Below are 22,066 nucleotides of genomic sequence, written 5' to 3' on the forward strand. Positions count from 1 at the left end.
CGATATTCTGAGGTATTTATTTAAGCACAGGATCAAATTTAACAAAGAGTTGTGAAAGATCGTTGTCGTGAATGTGTTAAATAAACTGTATGCTATAAAGTTTTACATCACAAAAGGATACATGTTGGTGTACATATGCATTATACTAACTACAGCAAAATTACTCTTATTTTTCGGTAAAATAAAATGTGTACTTAACCATTTTTAAAAGTCACCTGAAGAAATTTTCACATGGCTGGTTTATAACTTCCAGTTGAACCTATACTGAGTATAGCAAACACCGAAGTATCACTTATAACTAGGCAAACCTATGGATCCAAAAGCAGCACGTCACTAACCGTAAATGTCGTAATATTTGGGTGAAAGGTTTTACGATAGGTCTAGTCTACTGTGGAGGATGACTTTTGGAGTGGGTGGAGTTCCTTAGTGCATGAGCATATAATTACTCGAACAGGTAAATACAATATTTCCATTATAAATTATTTATTTTTCATGTGAATTATTATTACTTTTTACTTTGTCACATTTTCGTACAAAATATTTCTTGTTGTTATCAATGAACCCAGCCTGGGCATGTTAGCCCCTGTCACCGTTGACTGAAAAGGCTGGAATACCGCTGGCTTTCCCTTCCAAGGTGACAAGCCTGAGATATATTACCCGCTATTCCTCCTCATGGTATCTCAATAGTAGATAGACCTTACTCCCAACCTTACCCATCCCAATTATCTGGTGACTCCAAAAGCAAGCGTTAAGATCCTTTTAGGAATAATTGCAATGAGAGATTTCTCAGATTTTCCAAATCACATTTTTCTGTATTATTTGTACATCAATTATTTTATAGGAGATATCATAAAACATGATACTTTAAGACAGCCAAGAAATATAAATAAAGAATATATGTATGTTAATGACAAGTTAAGCTAATGGGGATACTTAGGTATAGATAGCGCTTGGTGAATGGCGTGCGGGCTGACGCATGCGCAGAGAAGCCTATCCCCCTCTTCGCCCGTCCACGTGGTGCAGTACAGTCACAGGTCACATTCGTTTTGTTCAGTCTGTCTTCTGCTGCTCGTTCTGTTTAGTAGCGTCTGACAATTGTGATTGTTTTGTTTATGTGCGACAGTACGTTGTATTATTTTAGCAATTAGTGATGGCTGATCAGGGCAACGAACTATTTAGTTCAAAATTAGTGAATAAGGTTAAAAAAGAGCCAAACTCGAGAAATAGTATCTAATGTAGCAAAATTTATGAAAGCCGAAGCCGATGCTGACCACGGTTTTTTGATTGACGTTAAAGAAAGTTAATGCGAGAGTAAGTGCTGCCACTGGAGTTTCAGAAAGGACAGTGACAAGGATTAAAAGCGAGAGGAAAAAAGTAGAAGAATCTGGCACATCTTTCAAAACGCCAAATAAAAATAGAATCTTACCTAAAAGAGTGACGGGGTTAGACGACTTTAATTTGGGTGTTGTCAGGCGTATTGTGGATAATTTTTACCTCATTGAAAAAACAACTTCCTACTTTAAAAGGTATACAAGAAAAAAATGCGATCAGACATTAATTTTACAGGATCTAAAAGCAGTGTAAGCCGCATCTTGCAACGAATGGGCTACAAGTGGCGGAAAACCAAAACAAACAAAAAGATATTAATGGAGACTCAAGATATTTCCTACAAAAGATTTGTGTTTTTGAAAAAAGATTTCTCAATACAGAGCTGAAGAACGTGCAATTATTTATACAGATGAATCATATATTGATTCAACACACGTCTCCAAAAAAGGCTGGGTCGGATGATTCCACAGCGGGTTTAGCTGTCCCGTTAAGCAAAGGAAACCGCCTGATATTATTACATGCCGGGGGTGAGATGGGTTTTATAAAAGACTGCTTAGTTATGTGGCAGGCAAATCACAAAAAAGGAGACTACCATGATAATATGAATCATGAAAATTATAAAAAATGGTTGACAGAAAATTAATTCCAAACTTACCGCCTAGGAGCGTTCTAATAATTGACAACGCTTCCTATCACAACGTGGAAATTGACAAAAGTCCTATTTCAAATTCAAGGAAATGTGATATGCAAGCATGGTTACTTGAAAAAAATATTCCATATTCACACACTATGTTAAAGGTAGAACTTTATGAGATTATAAAAGCTAACAAACCAGCCTACAAAAGATATGTTATTGATGAGCTTTTAGGTGAAAAAGGACATGTAGTCCTTAGACTACCTCCTTATCATCCAGAACTTAAATGCCATCAAATTTATCTGGGCTGAAGTAAAAAATTGGGTTGGTGCTTACAATGTACGTTTTAAAATGGATGAAGTCATAAAATTGGTAAATGATAAGTTTGAGTCTATAACGGTTGAGACATGGAAAAAAATATGTGAACATGTAAAGCAAAAGGAATTAGAATTTATAGGGAATCAAGGACCAATTGAAAATGTTATCGAATCTTTCGTTATCAATCTTGGTGAGGATTCCAGTGAAGAAGACGACTTCCTGGAATCTGAGGACAGCAATGCCGCAGATGGAAATATGTCCGGAATCGAAGAGCTGGGCGATTAAATTACATGGTATAATTTTATTATTGTATCACATAAATAACTGTAAATGTAAGCGATTAAGTAAACGCTTAATTTACACTTTTATAAGTTTTTGTTTGATGTTGTATTGTTTTTTAAATATCACATTTAATTATTAAGAACGTGCTGTAAAATAAATGGTTTTAAAACTTTAAATCATTACAAGGGTTTGCTAATGAAAACCGGTAGGCTAAAAAAACCCTTTTATGTAATTGAAACTATTTATAGAATTATGGCTGTAAAACCCCGTATCTAATAGTATGTGGAGTAAACAACAGTATACGTCAAAATTATATTAAATTATCGCAGTTGTCAGAATTCATGCGTAAGCTTGACTATAAAGAGTTTGGAATGGGCAAAGAACAGAGTGGACTGTACATACGTCTTACCGCGATGGCACGGGAGGGAAAATGTAGGTGGAGAAGTCTGAGTCTCTCGCTCGCTTCCCTCCCTACGCGCCAAGCACGGTGCTACGGTCTGTATTAACCGGAGGTCACTATTTAATTTTTTTTTTCTTACCGGGGACTGTAGATTCTGTATTATTAGAAAGTACTGTATTGTTTTTATTTTACTTATTGTCAAACTACATCATTATGACGACCAGTTCTTTGTATTCTGCCGTCCAAAGCGAAGTAATGTTGGCCAGAAGAAGGCCACTCTATCCCTATATACTACATGCTATTACACTATATTAGTAGCTTAGATTAGATTATCATAAATATGTAACTAGTAATACCAAAGTTAAAGATAACATTTATGAGCATACACATGATCTGAGCTTGAATATGGATACTATCTCAAGGAATGTCTATCTTTATTCACCAAAAGTGCAGGGTGGCAGGGGCATTTCCCTACAGTAGTTGCCCGAATTCAGATCACGTCCTAGACTGTCTAACTTTTCCAACATCAGATCACGTTAGATGATCTGAGGTTGAGAGAGTACCGATTGGAAATATCCCTGGCCATCGTATTTGCAGGCTAGTTGCAGGCCATCGTATCCCTGCCAAAATTGCAGGCTTCGGTGGCCCCGCACTTCTGGTGAAAATAGAAAAACATCCCTTGAGATGCTACTCAAATTCAGATCGAATGAGTGCTCGTTAACTCTATATTTGTAATATGTACGTATGTATTTACCTACTTGTACAGCGTAATAACAAGTAGTAGATAGGGACAGAGTGGCCTCCTTCTACCTACATCACCTCCTTTTTGGAGACAGAAAAGAAAAATCAATCGTCATAACGATATGTTATTTTCACAATAAATTAAAAAAAGACTGTTCTTTCTAATAAATTAATTTTTTAAGTCTCCTTTTGGAAGAAAAGCTCTTTCAAAAATAGTGGCCTCCGGATAATACCAACGTACTGGTAGGGGTTTGGTAGGTTAAACTATTTCCCAGGAGAGTTCACTTCCCCAAAAAAAAAACCCAGAGAAGTGGTCCCCAGTGTGGTTCTTTTGGTTTATGCCTTCCAGTTGAACTAACACTTGGTATAGCAATAACCATTTAAATATTGGCAATCTGATGAATATCCAGGAGCAGCACATCACTAACCCAAAATTTCAACATATTTGTGTAGAAAGGGCTGATCGATAGGTTTATTTTGCTGTGAAAATGACTGTTGGAGTGGGTAGAGCTCTTTTAATGTTAATGGCATTTTAAATCGTAAGCATGAGGAAGTATTTCACTCTGCCTGCATTGACTAGAAGAGGTTGGAACTAAGCCAACCTCTTGTTTTCCAAGGTGACATGATTGTCATAGTGCCCATTATCCTCATGGAATCTTGAATATCCTCAGTTCTGGTTTGAATAGTGTTATTTAGTTAAATGAAAAGAATTTAAAGGTTACCCAAAAAAAAAAAAAACTGTATTAGTAAGATTTACTCATACATGTATGTATGTAGGCCTATGTATTAATGGATGATTGGTGGTTGCAGATAGAGCACAGAACGTTTCATATGAACATTGTGGATATGAAGAAGTTTGAGGAAAAGTTGAGAGAGGCAGAAGAGCGCCTTGGAGTGGGGCTTGGTGGGGGCGTTCCTGTTATTTATGAGCGGGGCACTGATACAGCAGGGAAACTGCTAGTGTCTCTTATCATGGCTGCCATCCTCATCTCCATCCTTAACAGAGCTCGAACTATGCGCTCTCCTGTGTCCTTCGATTACTTTGTAAGTTTCTTTTCTCAGTTTCGTAAAATTATTAATTTTAAATGTTGCATTGCTTTTACTTATTCCATAAAATCATTAAAAAGCTAGCCAGTGTCACATTATTTAATAAATCTCAAACTGCATATACAATCCTGCATGTCTTAACAAATCAACTGCAATGAATGCACTTGGCTACTACCTCCACCATCTGTAAGTCGTATTGGAAATACTTCTTGAAATGAAATATTTCTTTATTTGAGGCAAAATTAGGGCCTCATGGTCCTTTCTTATATTTAATGTCATATAATACAATAAATATCAGATACAAAACATTCTTATTTTTAAATTATAATAAAACTAAATATTTTACTGTAAATATTTTCAATATTAACAACCAAAAGTACAACTTTATTGAGGAATATACACTGAAAAATCTTATAAAGATAAAAAAGGTGTATAAACACATTCATAAACACGGACGCACACACAGAGTAATAACAATTTACTCGTATATAATATCATATTTAAAAAACATATACTATTTATGCTAGTGCAACTGCAACAAAGAGACCTATGCCGACCCCGCCCCAGATAATGCTCTCTCAGCGTGGTTAACATGGACATATATCTGGAGGTCATCAGCATACATGTGGGACTTGCAGTGTACCAGTACCGTGCTTAAGTCATTAATGTACAAGACAAACAACTAAGTATGGAACTCTGAGGAACACCACACTCAACACTCAGCCAGTTGGGTGCTATTTCACCTACCTGTACACACTGCCTTCTGCCAGACAAATAAGACCCCAGCCATTGCAGGACATTTTCTGAAAAACCAATGATCCTTTGATTTTGTCAATAGTTGTCTGTAGTTTACACAGTTACAATCCTTTGAGGAATCAAAGAGTGTCAGTATTGTGCTTAGTTTTTGGTCCATTGCGAATTGTATATCGTCAGTGACTTTCAGTAAAGCATTTTCAGTATTACATCCCGTTCGAAATCCTGATTGTAAATTATTTAGAATTTTATTGCAAGTCAAATAATTAGTAATCTGGCAGCGCACAATTCTTTCTACGCCTTTGAATAGAGCAGGTAGAATAGTAATTGGTCTGAAGTCTTGGCAAGACGTTGGAGCTGAGGTCCTGTTCAAGGGGTGGATAATAGCAGACTTCCAAAGTGAAGAGAAAACACCCTGTCTCAGTGATGTGTTGAAAATGTATGTGATTATTGGGAGAGTTGCAAAAAGAATGTGTTTCATGTTTTTATTAATCACATTTTTAGGCCGTCAGACCCTTCAGCATTACTACCAATACGGTGAATGGTTTTCAAAACGTCTGATTGTATTACAGGTTTAGAAGTAAATTTTTCATATTTGTGCTGATTTATAGGCATATTTAGAAGTTTTTTTAGCATGATCCGTAACTTGGTTTGTATTGACAGTCTGACAACAAGAAACAAAATAGTTATTAAGATCATTTAAGGGTAATTGGATCATAGGAGAAGCGCGGTCTTTGCCCAAACCAAGTTTCCTAACATTGCACCACAAGTCGCTAGATGACTGTTTCTTTTCAAACAGTTAACACGTCTCATATCTCAATCTGGAATTTCGCAGAAGCTATTTAACTCTGTTCCTAATTTTTTAATATTGAACTATTAAAATGGGCTAACTAGCTCGTCGAGCTCTCCTATACAGGGAATCATGTTGAGCCATCTAGCTAAGAATTTCACACGTGATCCAAGGCACTGGGTACTGCTATGTTATGCATCTGGTAACAACTGGTGCATGTTTATCGTATAGGCCTAGAATGGTGATGTTAAATTCTTCAACCATGTCATCGACAGATTGCAATGTCTGTAGATTCTGCCATGGGGTTGAATAAACATCATACATAAAAGAAGCTTAGTTCATTTTCTTAAAATCTCTGTATTTAATAAATTTTATTTTTGGTTTTAGAGCTTTGACTTTGATAACACAGTACCCAAGATCGTGACTGGAATTGGAAATAGCCCTAAATAATAATTCTGAGATGCGTCATGTCAGAAGGGTCATTAATAACTAGAAGGTCCAGGAGGGTGTCTGATTCGGCAGTGTGATGTGTCGGGCGTAGTGGCAGTATAGTCATGTTAGTGGAGACAAATATTGTTATCACTTGCCTAGTATTGTAATCTGTAATTTTTAGTATGTTTGTGTTGAAGTCAACCATGATCAAGACTCGACTGTAGCCCGGCTAGTGGTGTAACTGTGTGCTATATATAGAGAGATATTTTAGTTTAAACTTACCAAAATTGTACCTAAAGGTTGTTAAAATTAAATGTCTATTATGTAATGACTTTAGCTATGCGGTATACAGATGTTAACTTATACTTAACACTCTATTGCATTATTTGAGTCACATTATTACTTGTTGAAATTGTAGTTATCAAATTTTCATCCCATTGTAGTTTTATTGCATACAGTAACGTCAAATGCAATAAAAAATTCTTAAAAAACTCCACTGATGTAACTCGAGGTACTAAATGAAAAATCATAGTTATCGTCATCAATGATGCTGATGTGAGATAGCAATCATCTGTCAGAGCCTAAGCTCACATTAACGAAGTGAGTAAGAAAAGCAAACAACCGTCAAACTTACTCACCTTGTATAGCCAATGGTTAGTGTTTTGAGATTATAGTTAGCACAGTGTTGTTTGTCAAGTCTTAGGCTGTGTCGCTGTGTTCTATGTTTGTACTTGCTATTTAGATTTAGTTCAGGAACCTAATAATGTAGGGTACAGTATATGGGAATATGAAAAGACTATACATACTTGGATAACAGTGAAAGTGTGAAATGGTACATATTAAATTGTACATCATTGCATTAAGATAGCAAAATGTTATTTTGTGTTAAATTCTGTAAAATGATGTTCTAGTCTCAGATGGGGAGAGCCAAGTTCACCCTAGTGGATCCAGTAGCTGGCTCGGGCAAGGGTGTCAGATTCTCAGATGTTGCAGGCCTCATTGAGGCTAAACAAGAAGTTATGGAGTTTGTAGATTACCTTAAGAGACCAGAGTTTTACAGGAATCTAGGTGCCAAGGTAATGTATTTTTAGAATATAGTTGTATTTACAACTAATTATCCTTTCTGATTTCATTGTTAACAAGGTAGGAATACACCACAACACATGGTCCCATAACAGGCTTTGCTGAGATTGGTTGCAAAACTTCAAATCTTAAGCTCATTTCATTCTCAAGATATACAGTCGGAAAATCATAAAAAAAGACGTTTGTACATTTCCTCTGGCAGATAAAAGAGAAATTGTGTCAGCCTATGTAGTGATAGACTATAATGATGCTCTGCCAAAATCTATGGTTGTACACTTGCACTATCATGTGTTTCATTCTTGTGTATATTGAATGTTTCACAATATAGGTTATGTGTTGTTGCATGGAATTTAGTGTATTCAGATGAAATCTTTCTTGAGATATCTTGCCACATGATACATTCACATTTATGTTCATTAAGCTTGGTTTTATATCAGTGTTAAAACAATAAAAGTTGTCGTTGACTTATATAGATACTACAACAAAGGTGAAATGAAATCTTGTTGCTGACATAAAACATTGACTTTCCACACTATTTATTTTCTTTACACTCTATGAATAACAATGTAACGTATTAAAATCTCAAATGACTACACTCAGTTTGTTTATAGGTTTATTTTTTCTAGTACGAGGTTCATTTTTAAAGTAAGAACCAATTGCGCATTGTGCCCGCACATTCTTTCACATTACAGCCACTCTTGGCCATCCGTCATTAAGCTGCCATTACATTTCTCGTCTCTGCCAGTGTTGGTTGTATGGTTATACCGCTTTCATTGTTGCCATGTCAATCATTACATCCACTGATTGGGAAGTGCACTTAGTTAATTCGGTTTTGCCGAAATTCACCGGCAGCCTGTTGAAGTTTATGGTGAAAGTGTAATGAACAATGGAATTGTGAGGAAATGGTGTAGGCTTTTTAATGAAGGAAGGACAAATGTTTATAATGAAGAATGACCTGGATGGCCTACTCTCATGAATGAAGTCTTGGACACAAAAAATTTATAAGAAAATTTGCCATAAACAAGCACTTTACTATTGACGAACTTCATCACACATTTCCACAAGTGTTAACAGAAGAACATAAAGCAATGCGTATGGCACATTCTTTGTCCTTTTTGGAGTGCTATCACAAGGATGGTGACTTAACCCTGCAACTGGCTTTAAGCGATTATCGACGCATTAACTACAGTTTCAAAAATTGGCACTAAGCTATTTTCGACGCATTAACTATGTCGTAATATGATCTCTCACAGCAAGTCTATTTTTACTTTGTTTGAAGTAAAACATACGTAAATCTAAAGATAAAGATTCAAGGTTTCATATTATACCATAAAACGCTCTATAGTTAAGTTATAAATCTTTCATTATTAAATTCTAAACTTGGATGTTCACATTTCCGATTGCCATTTGTTTGCGTAATTTCCGAACACGCTAAAAATTACCGTAATGTTTGTAAAAATTCCCTATCGTGAGTTTACGTTCTACACGATCGTAAGTGTCGTCATTGAAAACAGTGTATTCTTGGCTTTCAGAAACATCTTTTCAATAGCCAAGTAGGAAAATTAATGTTTATAAAATAAGCGTTTGAAAAGCTTGTGTTTTGTAAAATCCCAAAATGCCTAATGCGTCGAAAATAGCTTCATTAAATTTTGTTATTTTTGTTACTTTATCGTTGTCTGGAAATAGTGAAAAAATCATATCAAAACAAAGAAGAAGAATTGCTCTAAGCAACAGTATAATAGACAACGAAGACTATGAACTAGTATTTTATTTTTGTTCTGTCGCGCAATCACCGACTCAGCCAGTAGAGAAGAACAACGCATCGCATGGTTGCCATGTTGATTTCTTTGTTGTTATTACGCCATTGCCGGTATTAGTGTATTGCTTGCTATTTATTAGGATATTTTAGACATTTCGTTATTTAGTGTGTATAAATAAAAGTTTGTTTATTGATTTTTTTTTTTTTTAATTAGTGAAGTGAAAAATGTAGAGGTTAGGTTAAGTTTTTAGGGAATAGGTTGGATTTTTGTGAAACTGAAAATAAGCCTATGTTCACGTAGGTTCAGTGTTTTATAATTTTTGTAGACAATTTAATTTTAATTAAAATTAAATTTTGATTTAAATTTTTGCAAAGGTATTTATTATAAAAGTGAAAAAGGGTTTTTTTTACTTTTTCTGAAGGTATTAGCGTTTTATTTCTATGACCATCGCTTGTTTTATTTTTTTAACAAAAAATAATATAAAATAAAAAATACATTGTTGTACATTTTTGTAAACTTCAATAAACGTACTATCTTTATAAATAATATTTGGATGAAAAGAAAATTGTTAGCTAAAAAAGTTAGGCATTTATTTCACAATTTTGACTTTTGTAAAAATTTAAAAAAAAGTTTGTTGCCATATAAAAATATCTTAATACAATGTAAACTTCTATAAATGTCATATTTTTCTCTTCTAAATATATTTATTTCTTAGAAAAAAATATTTGTTCATCCAATAGATTCCAAATGTCAAAATGGTATACATAATAGTGCTATACAAACTTTTTTCAGTTTTTGTAGTTTTTATAGATATATTGTTCAAAAGTACCAATAAACTTCTTTTACCTAAATTTTTTTGTAATTTGTAATTGAGGTATATAAGCAAAGTTTTGTATATTTTAGAATTATTCTAAAAAACTTTCATATTACCTGAGAGGGTGCTATACATTTTGAGAAAAATTTATTCTTTACTAATATTTTTACGTTAATCTGTAAAAAAAATAAAAAATACATTAAATGATTCAACCTTTAATATTTTTTTTTGGGAAACTGCATTTATTTCTAAAGACATTGATGTTTTTAAAATGTTTTTATCTTAAAAAATAGATGAGCAGTGATTAAAATACAAAACCCTTACAAAATCACCAAAAAGTGCCTGCCATTTTGGGAAAAATGATGGCCAGTTTCCAGGGTTAATGTCAATCTAGTAATTTGCATCACCTAAACTCCCCAACGTTGCCACGGAAATTCAAGCAAGAACCTTCATCAAAGAAAATCATGGTCACAGTTTATGGGACTGGAAACGTACACTTTTGATAGACATTCTACTGCAAGGAATGACAATAAATAGTCAGTTATGAATATTGATGTACAAAATTAACTGTGTATCATTAAATATGTGCATAAAACCCCCTCAGAAAACTAAAAAAAAACCATTAAAGTTGATATACTTGTATTGTGGATTACTCTCAACTGTAAGAGAGACACTGGCAGAAAAAAGACATCTCAGTATCTCATGTAAATACAATATAGTACTAATATATTTCGTTATTGCTGTTTATACATGTTTATAGTACATTGAAGTGTCATTCATGTGATTCACCTGAGATCCTGCGTTGCATATAAGCCGTAACCTAACTCATGTCAAGAAGAAAGATTTTCCACACAAAGATGACAAATGGAAAGTTTTAGTAATGAAATTGTAGAACTAATGATACATAGTATTTTTAATAATGATAATAGAAGTAATGAAACTTAATGCGCCTCAGGTTCCCAGAGGAGCCCTGCTGCTGGGTCCTCCAGGCTGTGGTAAGACACTGCTGGCGAAGGCTGTGGCTACAGAGTCTAATGTGCCTTTTCTTTCCATGAATGGCTCCGAGTTCATTGAGATGATTGGAGGACTGGGTGCAGCTAGAGTCAGGTATTGGATGATAAGACTATAATAAAATGTTAAATTTGTGGTATAAACTATAGGATTAACCTGTTTATTGTGGCAAACTAGACCAAAGTTACATGACACTGGCATATGCTCAGAAACATGCAGCTGTTCCATTATTGAGTCAGTGTGAGCTTAGTAGCCTGCTTTCAGTGATGAACTATTGCGCACTGTCTCCACAGTTAGCCAGTTTTCTCTCTTTGTTCGGGTGGGGTGCATCAAATTTATACTCTTTCATTTTTTTCATCTTGTTGTTGCATTCAGCTTTGTGATAAGCTGTAAAGATTAAATAAGTGTAATCATTGGATTTAATGAATAATGGATAATGTTAAGAACGAGATTTTCAGCAAGTTATACCTCATGGATTAAAATTCTAACAGACAGAATGATAGTGCTTTTACTCGAACATGATCACTGGTGATTAAACAGGGTTTAGGGAAAATACCTTACATAGATGAACAAGATTTATTAACACTAATTCCTGGCAATAATACCCTAATTGATTGGTTCAAAATCATACTAGACTTTCAATTATTTTATCCATAGATAATGACAGATCTTTTTTCAGTGATAATCACATCAGTAGGAACATACTTTTTGGAAATAGAAAGTAACCTCTACTGCTCATACAAGAACTTTTTATATAATTGTCATTTTAGTTGTTAATCTTCTTCATAGAAAATGTAAAATCTATTATATACAAGATCAAAACATGTTGTTAAAATATGTTACTTCATCAACGTTCTTTTACCTATATATATATATATACAATTTCAATAAACATTGAATCACAAAAAGTACTTGCTCCGCACTGACTCGAACCCAGATCTCTCACTTGCCGGCCGGGTAAATGTGCTACCATTACACCACAGAGCCCTTACTTTTTATGATTCAATTATTTTATATTTGGTCGTATCTGTCACATATGCGTTTAAATAACCAAACTAACATATGATCGGAAGACCAAATACCTGTTAAACAACTTTTATTTACTTCAATTAAATTTGTTTTAATGGCAATAGCCAAATTTTATTTCAATAAACATTGAATCACAAAAAGTACTTACTCCGCCAGGACTCAAACCCAAATCTCTCACTTGCTGGGTGAATGTGCCATTATACCACAGAGCACGTACTTTTTACGATTCAATTATTTTGTATTTGGCCGTATCTATCATGTACGTGTTTAAATAACCAAACTAACACACACATATATAAATAATATATATTTATTATATCAGTGTTTTCTAAGGTTACCAAATCCATGAAGTTGTATCCTGTTATTCCCAAAAAAGTTGCTGAAAATTGTAATTTGTTATGATTCACTGCTTGGATGAAAAGGAATGATAAACCGAATACAGTTAACTGCTGTTTTAAATCTCAGGTGTAAAATGGAATACTCAGGTTTTTTAACCTAACAACTCTCTTTTTCAATACTCTAAAAATTAAGTGAAAGTCTGGTAAATATTACTTTGAGAAACTTCAGGGACTAAAATACATAGGTAATCAAATGTGAACTTTTGATTTTTACATATGATTTGGTTAGCTTTATTAACTTGTGTTTGAGTAATTTTGACAGGTGTAATAATGGTACACGCTTTTAGCCTGGCAATAGCAACAAGCAAGAACTTCATTACAAATAGTTTCTAGCTGAGACTGAGTAATGGCTTGTTTAGGAATGTTACATAGTAGTATGGCCATCAGGTTTCACAGGTGCAATAGTTGATAAAATTCTGCATCTATAGAATTGTAATTGTACAAGAGTAATTTTAAAAGCATTGAGGCTGTATAAAAACCATTTGAACACTGTTGCCCATACTGCTGTGCAACATTCCAAACAAATCATTACTCAATTTCAGCTAGACAACCATTTATAATAAAAGTTCTTGCTTGTTGTTAATGCCAAGCCCAAAACTCGCACAGTTATTACACCAGTTAAACCACGCAACTTGTTAATGTGGTTAGATTATATTCCTTAATAATCTTGTTTGTAAAGTTTATATTTTTTTGGAATAAATCTCATTATCTCATTAAAACCTGTCGGCCATATTGCTGTATAACACTCTCAAACAAGTCATTACTCAGCTCTGCCAGGCATCCGAACTTTGTAATACAAGTTTATGTTTCATGCATTAGAATTTCAGTAAAATAGTTTGATTGTCTGTTGTTAGAGACTTATTCAAGGAGGGGCGCAAACGATCACCTTGTATAATTTATATTGATGAGATCGACGCGATCGGTCGGAAGCGAAGTGTCAGTGGACAATGGGACGGTGGGTCAGGAGAGGGTGAACAGACTCTCAATCAGTTACTGGTAGAGATGGATGGCATGGCTTCCAAGGAAGGGGTAATTATGTTGGCCAGCACCAACAGAGCTGACGTCTTAGACAAGGTCAGTTGTGATTTCAACTTGTTTCCATTCTTAGTTATATTGTATTTAACTTTGCTTGATGGTTTTATTTGTGCTTTTCAAAAAGGTAGATCACAATGCCATATTTTATTTTGTATAAATAGCAGGAGTTACTTAACCCTTAGGCCTTGGCAGGCCATTGTGTGAGATCTTACGTGACTTGGCTCAGCTCAGAAAATCTAGTGTAAAGGCTGGCTGTGTTCAGAGTTGCTACTCAGCGTTTGGGCAAGATTTGTATGTAATTGGCTGATTGGGCTCTTTTGATTTTGGACTGTACTTACTTTATAAGTAGTGATATAAATTAAGAGTTCCAATACAATACAGAGGATTGATTGGGCAAAACAATATCCTGATTACTGTGCCTGTAAGGATCTAATGTGACAAAATTAAGAAGTAAATATTAGTATTTACAAAACGGCATTATAATTTGTTAATTTGCCACCAATGTTTATGATCATAGTAGGATTTGTTTTTTTATAATTTTTAATGTTTAAAATTATATACCAATATTTATGATTGTACTAGGAAGTGTTTTGTGTTTTCTTCTTATACAATGTAAAGTATAGAACTAATATATATATATATATATATATATATATATATATATATATATATATATAATTAAATACTGTTATAGTGTAATTTTTAATCAAAATTTTTAGTACTCTAGTCATTACCAGCTGCCCGAAATCTGCCACTACTTCTGACACCAACTATTTTTTTTTATAAACTTCTAGACTTAACTTTAAGTCAAACCTATTTTACTCTTATTCCTCTTTTTATTTTCCCAGCAGCTATCTTTCTTCTTTTGTTTTGTATAATTAAAAGTAAATTTTCAACACATCATCTTCACCAATATAGAAAAAGAACTATTTATTTGGAACAATTAAAAGTGTTTTGGTACTTATATCTCACATCAACTCAATAATTAATTAATTGGTATTTGTAGCTGTACCACTTTATTGCTCTTTAACTGAATTAAGCCATAATTCAGCTAGTCAGAGTCTAATACATGTTATATATCATTCATCAGTTTAATCCTATATTGATTGTTACTGTTAAATTAGCTGTTTATGGGTCGTTGCTCCAGTTTTAGTCACAATGGAAGTATAATGTATCATATATTACAGGCTCTACTACGTCCAGGCAGGTTCGACCGTCATATCCTTATAGACCTCCCAACTCTGGAGGAACGCAAGCAAATATTTGAGACTCACCTTAAAGGAATAACGTTGGAAGATCAACCTTCCAAATACTCCCACCGAATGGCTTACCTCACGCCTGGCTTCAGTGGTAAATTTCTAATGTATAAATAGATTTTAAAGTGCACTCCACATTTAGTTGGTACTATATTTTATCACAGTTTGAGTTTATTATCGTTATTAAGTACTGATTTCCCGATTAATAAATCAGGGCTGTCCATAAAGTGTCACATGTTCCAACGCTAGAAAATCCCACCATGTGAAATGCATTATGTAATGAGCTTATGTAGGCAAAAAATTACCAGCAAAATTAAATTTATTTTGAACTTTGTAGTGTGTATAGTAAAAAATTATTAGAGGCATTTATTATCAAATGTATTAATTTCAAAAATAGCTGTATCAATGTTTACAATGAAGACCACAGTAGTTTTTCGTCTACAAGAAGAATAAATAAAGAAATTAATCAATCCATCAATGGCAGGCCAAGCCTTGTGACCTATGAACTGGTGATTGAAAACAATGTCAAAATTACAATTACAGAATGTTTTTACATTCACTTCAGATTTTATCGAATTTTGGTGCATAAAATTGTGGTGAGCAAACTTGTTATTCACAAATTTTGTTTAAGCTTAAAACCTTTATTTTCCAGATCAATAATTGTAATCTATTTCAAATGTGACAAAAGTACAGTACAAATTATTATACCCGCTTAAGGTGGTGAGGGCCTTACCCCATCAAATGTCATTAGAGCCAGATATATAATTTGAATTTCAAGAAAGTAAAATATTTATAGTAAATACACTACCGATGTGATTTACTTTATGGAAGCACTGCATGATTATGAAAATGTTGAATACTGCACTGGAACTGTTTCTAGTGAATTGTTATAAGTTTTCTCTTTGTAGGAAACGTTCATTCTCTTTTAAACTAAACTAATGCACTGGATATTTTTAATTTTTGTTGTTACTCATGTATAATAAAACACAATTCAAAAGAGAATAAATGCAAATTTTTTTAGAAACAATGAATCACTTGGTAATGTCTATTTAAATAATAAATTATAATGTACAAATTAATCATTGTTTAAAACCTTATATCTTAAATAATTTTAAAATTGCAAAGTAACTTACCCTCCACTACACATCACAATGCACATTTGAAAGCTGATAACAGTTTTACCAAGGTAATTTGTCTAAATATAGCATGTGCAAGGTCGTAGTTAGGGGTAAAAGCACATATTGTGAAAAAAGTGATTAAGGTATGTGTGACATTTCTTGCTTTGACTATTACTATGACTATCTTCTTTGTTGGAAAATAAACTGTTTTTAAGCCTAGAATGTAATTCTGAATATGGTAGTAATGCAGTCTTCTAGTATCAAACAACGAAGTGTAATTTGAGTAACAAGTTTCATTGAGTAAATATCTTCTTGTTGACTGTTATGATAGCCTATGTAAACAATGCTGTGAATGTAATTTCTGATTATGAATGATTAACAAACCTCTTGTTATAATTAGCATGAAAATCAGGACAATTGCTGTCAAACTGCATCCTTACATAATATTTTAAAGTTTATTAATTCATTTGTGAAATCTTGGAACAGTAATGAGTACTATGAATTTTAATATTTTTTACAACCTTATACATCAATTTTTATGATAAATATATCAACTGAAAAACAAGAATTGTACTATTAGAAAATAATTCTTAATCATTCTTCTTTGAAATCCGGTGTTGTTTTTTTTGGTGGATATGTTATGTAAGGTTACAAACTCTATTACCATCACGCCATCCCTAAGTTTTCTGGAATGTGAAAACCATGTCGTAGATTTGATCACTGAAATTTGTGATCGTCACCTACCTAAAGAGATCCAGTTAGGTGGAAACACAGAGTACTAGTGAAAGAACAGTTGCCTCTTACCACTTTTTCCATTTCGAGCGGAGTCAGTGACTTATGGAATGGAAAAGATGGTTCTAAACTATTCATACTATGTGCAATAGCTAGTCAGCAACAGCACAAGAGTACAGCCTGTCAGTGTGCAAAGCTCACGTACTCCAGAACACAACAAGCACAAGTTAGCATGTTAGGCATCTGCCTATGTGCAGGTATCAAAATTGTGAACTGCACTACAATGTGTATAAACATAATCGTCAAAAGGAATATGTTTGTGGCTAGTTCATGTGAAGTGATTAGTTCAAGACAATTCATTGCTACTTGTCATCCGTGATATGGCTGTTACTGAAGCAGAGTCAATGGAATTGGTTGATCCAAAGATATGTAGCTCTTAAAGAATATCTCCATTTATTGCACTATCTCCTCCATTTGAGTGACTGCCTAGATGGCAGTAGTGATCCAAAACTTTGTAGCTCTTCAAGAATATCTCCAATTATTTCACAGTCTCCTCTATCATTCGAAACAGTTTGACAGTATTTACTGACTCTCTTCCAACTCTATCAACTATACTTTTCTATAAACCTGCAATGAGTGCATAGAAATTAAAACTTTCAGTATTATTTCCTGTTAATAAAATCTCTCATTTATTTACGCTATTTTGTGTAACAAATATGAAGTTGTATTTTAATTAATCTTTACTGGAATATACATATTCATCTTCACTTTTATAGAAAATTGTCATTTACTTGTTAATTACTGAACTAAGAATAGTCAGCATTAACATTGGTTTTGTTCTGTAATTTTCTTTACATCAATGATAGCAATGTTTAGTATTCCGCATTATTTCTATGAATTACTTTTAATAAGATCTATTGAACATTACAGGAACTATGTGACTCACAACAGCATAGTAACCACCTTTATTTTATGGCTATGTCATGTTATGTATGTCATGTAATATTATAAAATATCAGAAATTTGAGAGTTTACAGTATTTGAAGCCGAGTCTAAGGCTGAGTTTCTACCAAAGGCAACAGGTTTCTGATATTGAAAAGCGTCATACTAGGCAAATGTACTTCTTCAATGTTGCTTTCTTAAAAGCAGCATGTCTTAATCCTACTTTCTCACAACTTTCCTTCTTTTATGCCACATGGTTTGTATTATAGTAAACTACCTTAGGATGGCACACATTACTTGGTATGTGAGGAGCCTTTTGGTGTTCCTTGCTGTACATCTCCCCACATGCTCAGATAATCAGCTTATATTTTTAGGCTGCTTCTTTATCTTGGTTTTATTTGTCATTATTTAATTTCACTATCCAAAGGTTAAAAACCTACTTAATTTTACTTTTCCAGAGACAATGCAAACTCAAAAGCACACCTGTTGTCCATCTTTTAAAAACCTCCCTAAAAAGTTAACTAGCTATTACGGTTTCATTTGTCATTATTTAATTTCAATATCCACAGGTTATAAACCTACTCAATTTTACTTTTCCAGAGACAATCCAAACTCAAAAACACACCTGTCCATCTGTAAAAATAACTTATATAAACTAAGAGATGTTCAAGAATGAATAAATAAATAAAGTAAAAGATAACAGCACTAAGTATAATATAATCTAGGTATTCCATTACAGAATCAATTGCTTTAAATATCCAGCAAAAAAACCCCTGAGAAACAAAAATAAGTCATCTCTCCTTGAAAGATTACAGAAAACATTGATCATTGATGTGATTCATTATTTTACTAATCACTCCAAAGTTATATGTGCAATCCCTTTTTTGTATCTTCCCATTTCAACTTCTATTACTCGCATCAACTAGTATTGTAAGAAGGGGTTTTCCTTTACAGACATGTCATTCCATGATTGATGTACAAGTCACAGCATTCTTTCTTAATCTTATCTTATGAAAATCTCTAAAAAGGAACATGTAGGACTTTTGGAAGGATCAAGAAGTAGTGGTTAGAATCAATTCTTTGATGCAAACATAGTAGGGATGAATATGTATTGTTAAACTCCACTGAGGCCCACTGAGAGATCTAATAAATCTCTTGTCAGGGTTTCTTTGCTCACAGTCAGTAAGTGAAGATGGAATGCTGCCAAGGATCTTTCTCCTAATCAATAGAGGTTTATGTGACCAGTAAAACCATACCAATCCTGTTTATATAATTATTCTAATGTTTACATGATTTTAATACATGCAGGGGCAGACATAGCTAATGTGTGTAACGAAGCAGCGCTCCACGCAGCACGCTCCAAACAGCCCAAGGTGACAGGTGCAGATCTAGAGTATGCAGTGGAACGTGTGGTAGGAGGCACGGAGAAACGTAGCCATGCCATGTCACCCGCTGAGAAGCGTGTAGTCGCATACCATGAGTCCGGCCACGCAATTGTTGGTTGGATGTTGCCCACCACTGATGCCCTCCTCAAGGTCACAATTGTACCACGCACCAATATGGCCCTCGGCTTTGCCCAGTACACCCCCAAGGACCAGAAGCTCTTTACCAAAGAAGAGGTAGGTTTTCTGTTACAGTAGAGTAATTTGAACCGTACTAATTTGAATATGTTCTGAAGGTAATTACTTAAACCTGGCTTACCTACATCATTTCTGTTAGTGACATACTTAACTTCAATAGTATATATTTTAGTCTCCTAATATAAAGGTCTAAAATTTGCTACTTCTTTGTATTCCTTAAAAATACCGTCATCAAATCATTATAATATGTCAAGATTTGGCAATGGACCGTACTAAAAATTGTTTATAGCGAAACGAACCATATTTATTAATCCAGAAAACTTACAGTTTCTTATATATCAAATTCAAAACTTTAGAAGCAATGTTCAAATTTTCTATTTATAAAATTCTTAAATTTTACTTTAATACATTATAACTGTATATATTATCATTTATTCACAATGAGAACACAATAACACACTACCAGTGTGAAAACAAAACAATAACAGTAAAGAAACTAAGAAATGTAGTACGTATATGTATATTTTTCCTCTCTCCAACTTGTGTCAAAGATGTATAAATATCGAACTTTGTTTTACTATTTGATACACTATCCCATAACATGATTACTTTTATTGAAAAACTTTATTGTTACTAAACAAAGTGGCTATTTCAGGGCAAGGTTTACTGCTACGATTAAGACAGTCACCAGTTCTTGGGTTAAGTATAATTTATTTTTAAAATGAATGTTTTAACTAAATATTTATTTAGTTTAGTATAGGAGGCTGCTATGTTGACATTGTCAATAATTTATATGAATCCTTAGGATGAATAAAATCATTATCATTATTTAAAAATTATTAATTGTTTACCATTGACACATCCTCAATTTACCTTCGTAGTAAAGAAGGTACAGTAAAACCCTGGGTAACCGAACTTGGGTCAACCAAATCCCAGATCAACAAAAATGGTTCCATGTGTAAATATGTAAAGCAGTTTATGTTCAACACAGAATAATAACAACGTGCCAACCTTCTGCCTCGGGGTAGAAGACTGGGTGCATGCATGACATATCGCTGAACCCTTAAAATAATCTCTTGAAATAATAAGCCTTTGTGTGTCTTTGAAATAATTCACCCTTCCCCTACCTCAACAACTGCACTGGCCATCTGACTCACGCTGCTGCTATTACTCATCTTCCCCACTCCTACCACCGTTCCCAAGTATAAATTATAGATAATGTTTGTACGTTATTCATTCCCTTTTAGGGCTCATTCTAGTTGATTACTTTTAGATATAATTGGGTTAACCGAAAAAATGGCTGTCTGAAATGACTGCCCTCCTTTATTTCGAATAACTGGGGTAATTACTATAAACTCAAATTAGTGCACTAATATTTACAAGCAAGAATGTTAATTTTCCATCTGTAAATATTTTTGAATGAATTATAGTACTATATAAATATAATACTTATAAAAATATACATCATATTAACCCTTTGAGTGCCGTGGCATTTTGCTATATGGTATGCATGAAATGCCAAGCCAAAATGCCTAATTTTGCAAGAGTCTGGTTAAAAATTCATTAAAAAATTATTTATTGGTATAATGTCCTGGGTTTTTATTTATTTTTTTTGTAGATAAATATATTTTCTTTATAAATATAATACATTGATTACTTATTTTACGTTTTTATACCAATAAAAAAGCATTAACAAAAACTTTATGAGCAAAAACATTGTGTTTTTTATTTTGACACAACTTGGTGTTATTGAAATATTTTATTTTCTCACTTTCAGTTTTTCTACCTTATACTCCATTTAATTCTTTATAAAAAGACATATAAAAACTTTTTTTATACTTATAAATAAATTTTGGAAAATAAATATGAAAATGTGAACCGCTACAAAACTAGAAATTTTCTAACCTAACCTAACACTCTGTGTATTGTCTACACTGCTAATGCTTAACAAAACATGTGACGGCTCGTCCGTGTAGCTGTCAATTCTAAATTCAACTGACGCGCAAGAGCTCTTTACAACCGCTGTAAAAATCAGAATCTAACCAGAATGCAACAAAACCTCAAGTTATGTTGAAGCCTTTGGAATGTGTATGTATAGTCATTAAGCCAATTTAGATTAATACTATATAAAATATAAGCGTTACTGCAGAAGTCGCAAATAGCGATTCTGGCATTTCTTGCATATAATGCAGGATTGCTAACAGCGACGCTCCAGCACTCAAAGGGTTAATTTATAAAGATATCAAAAATTAAATTTTGAAAAATGTATTGTTAAATAGAAAAGAAAAATCCATTAATCATAGTAAACTAAATATACAGTATAAACTTTGGAAATGGTTAAGACAGAAGTTAGGCTGCAATATGTTTAAAATGCAGATTATAAAAAATGTGGGCAAACTAAATGATTTATTATTTGGCATTCCCCATTAGCCCTAGAGTATTTATATTTTTGCTTGAGGAATCAACATCAAGATTATTTAACACTAGACAGCTAAGGTGTTCAAAAAGTTATGTTAAAGTGTAAAAGTTATTGTAAAAATTACGGCAGGATTTAAAAATTATACAAATACATTTTATTTTAC

At 33.4% G+C, this 22,066-nt stretch overlaps 1 protein-coding gene across 1 annotated transcript in view; it reads left to right on the forward strand.

The window, feature by feature from the left end:
* LOC124366226 (paraplegin) overlaps window positions 1-22,066 on the forward strand; it is a 43,849-nt gene that overhangs the window by 9,453 nt on the left and 12,330 nt on the right. The window contains exons 4-9 of the mRNA XM_046822618.1: window positions 4,515-4,748; window positions 7,638-7,802; window positions 11,339-11,490; window positions 13,676-13,895; window positions 15,044-15,206; window positions 19,213-19,523. Of these exons, the coding sequence (XP_046678574.1) occupies window positions 4,515-4,748; window positions 7,638-7,802; window positions 11,339-11,490; window positions 13,676-13,895; window positions 15,044-15,206; window positions 19,213-19,523 (1,245 nt within the window). The remainder of the gene's footprint in view (window positions 1-4,514; window positions 4,749-7,637; window positions 7,803-11,338; window positions 11,491-13,675; window positions 13,896-15,043; window positions 15,207-19,212; window positions 19,524-22,066) is intronic.

Source organism: Homalodisca vitripennis, chromosome 1 (genome assembly GCF_021130785.1).
Source record: "Homalodisca vitripennis isolate AUS2020 chromosome 1, UT_GWSS_2.1, whole genome shotgun sequence".
NCBI classification, from domain to species: Eukaryota; Metazoa; Arthropoda; class Insecta; order Hemiptera; family Cicadellidae; genus Homalodisca; species Homalodisca vitripennis.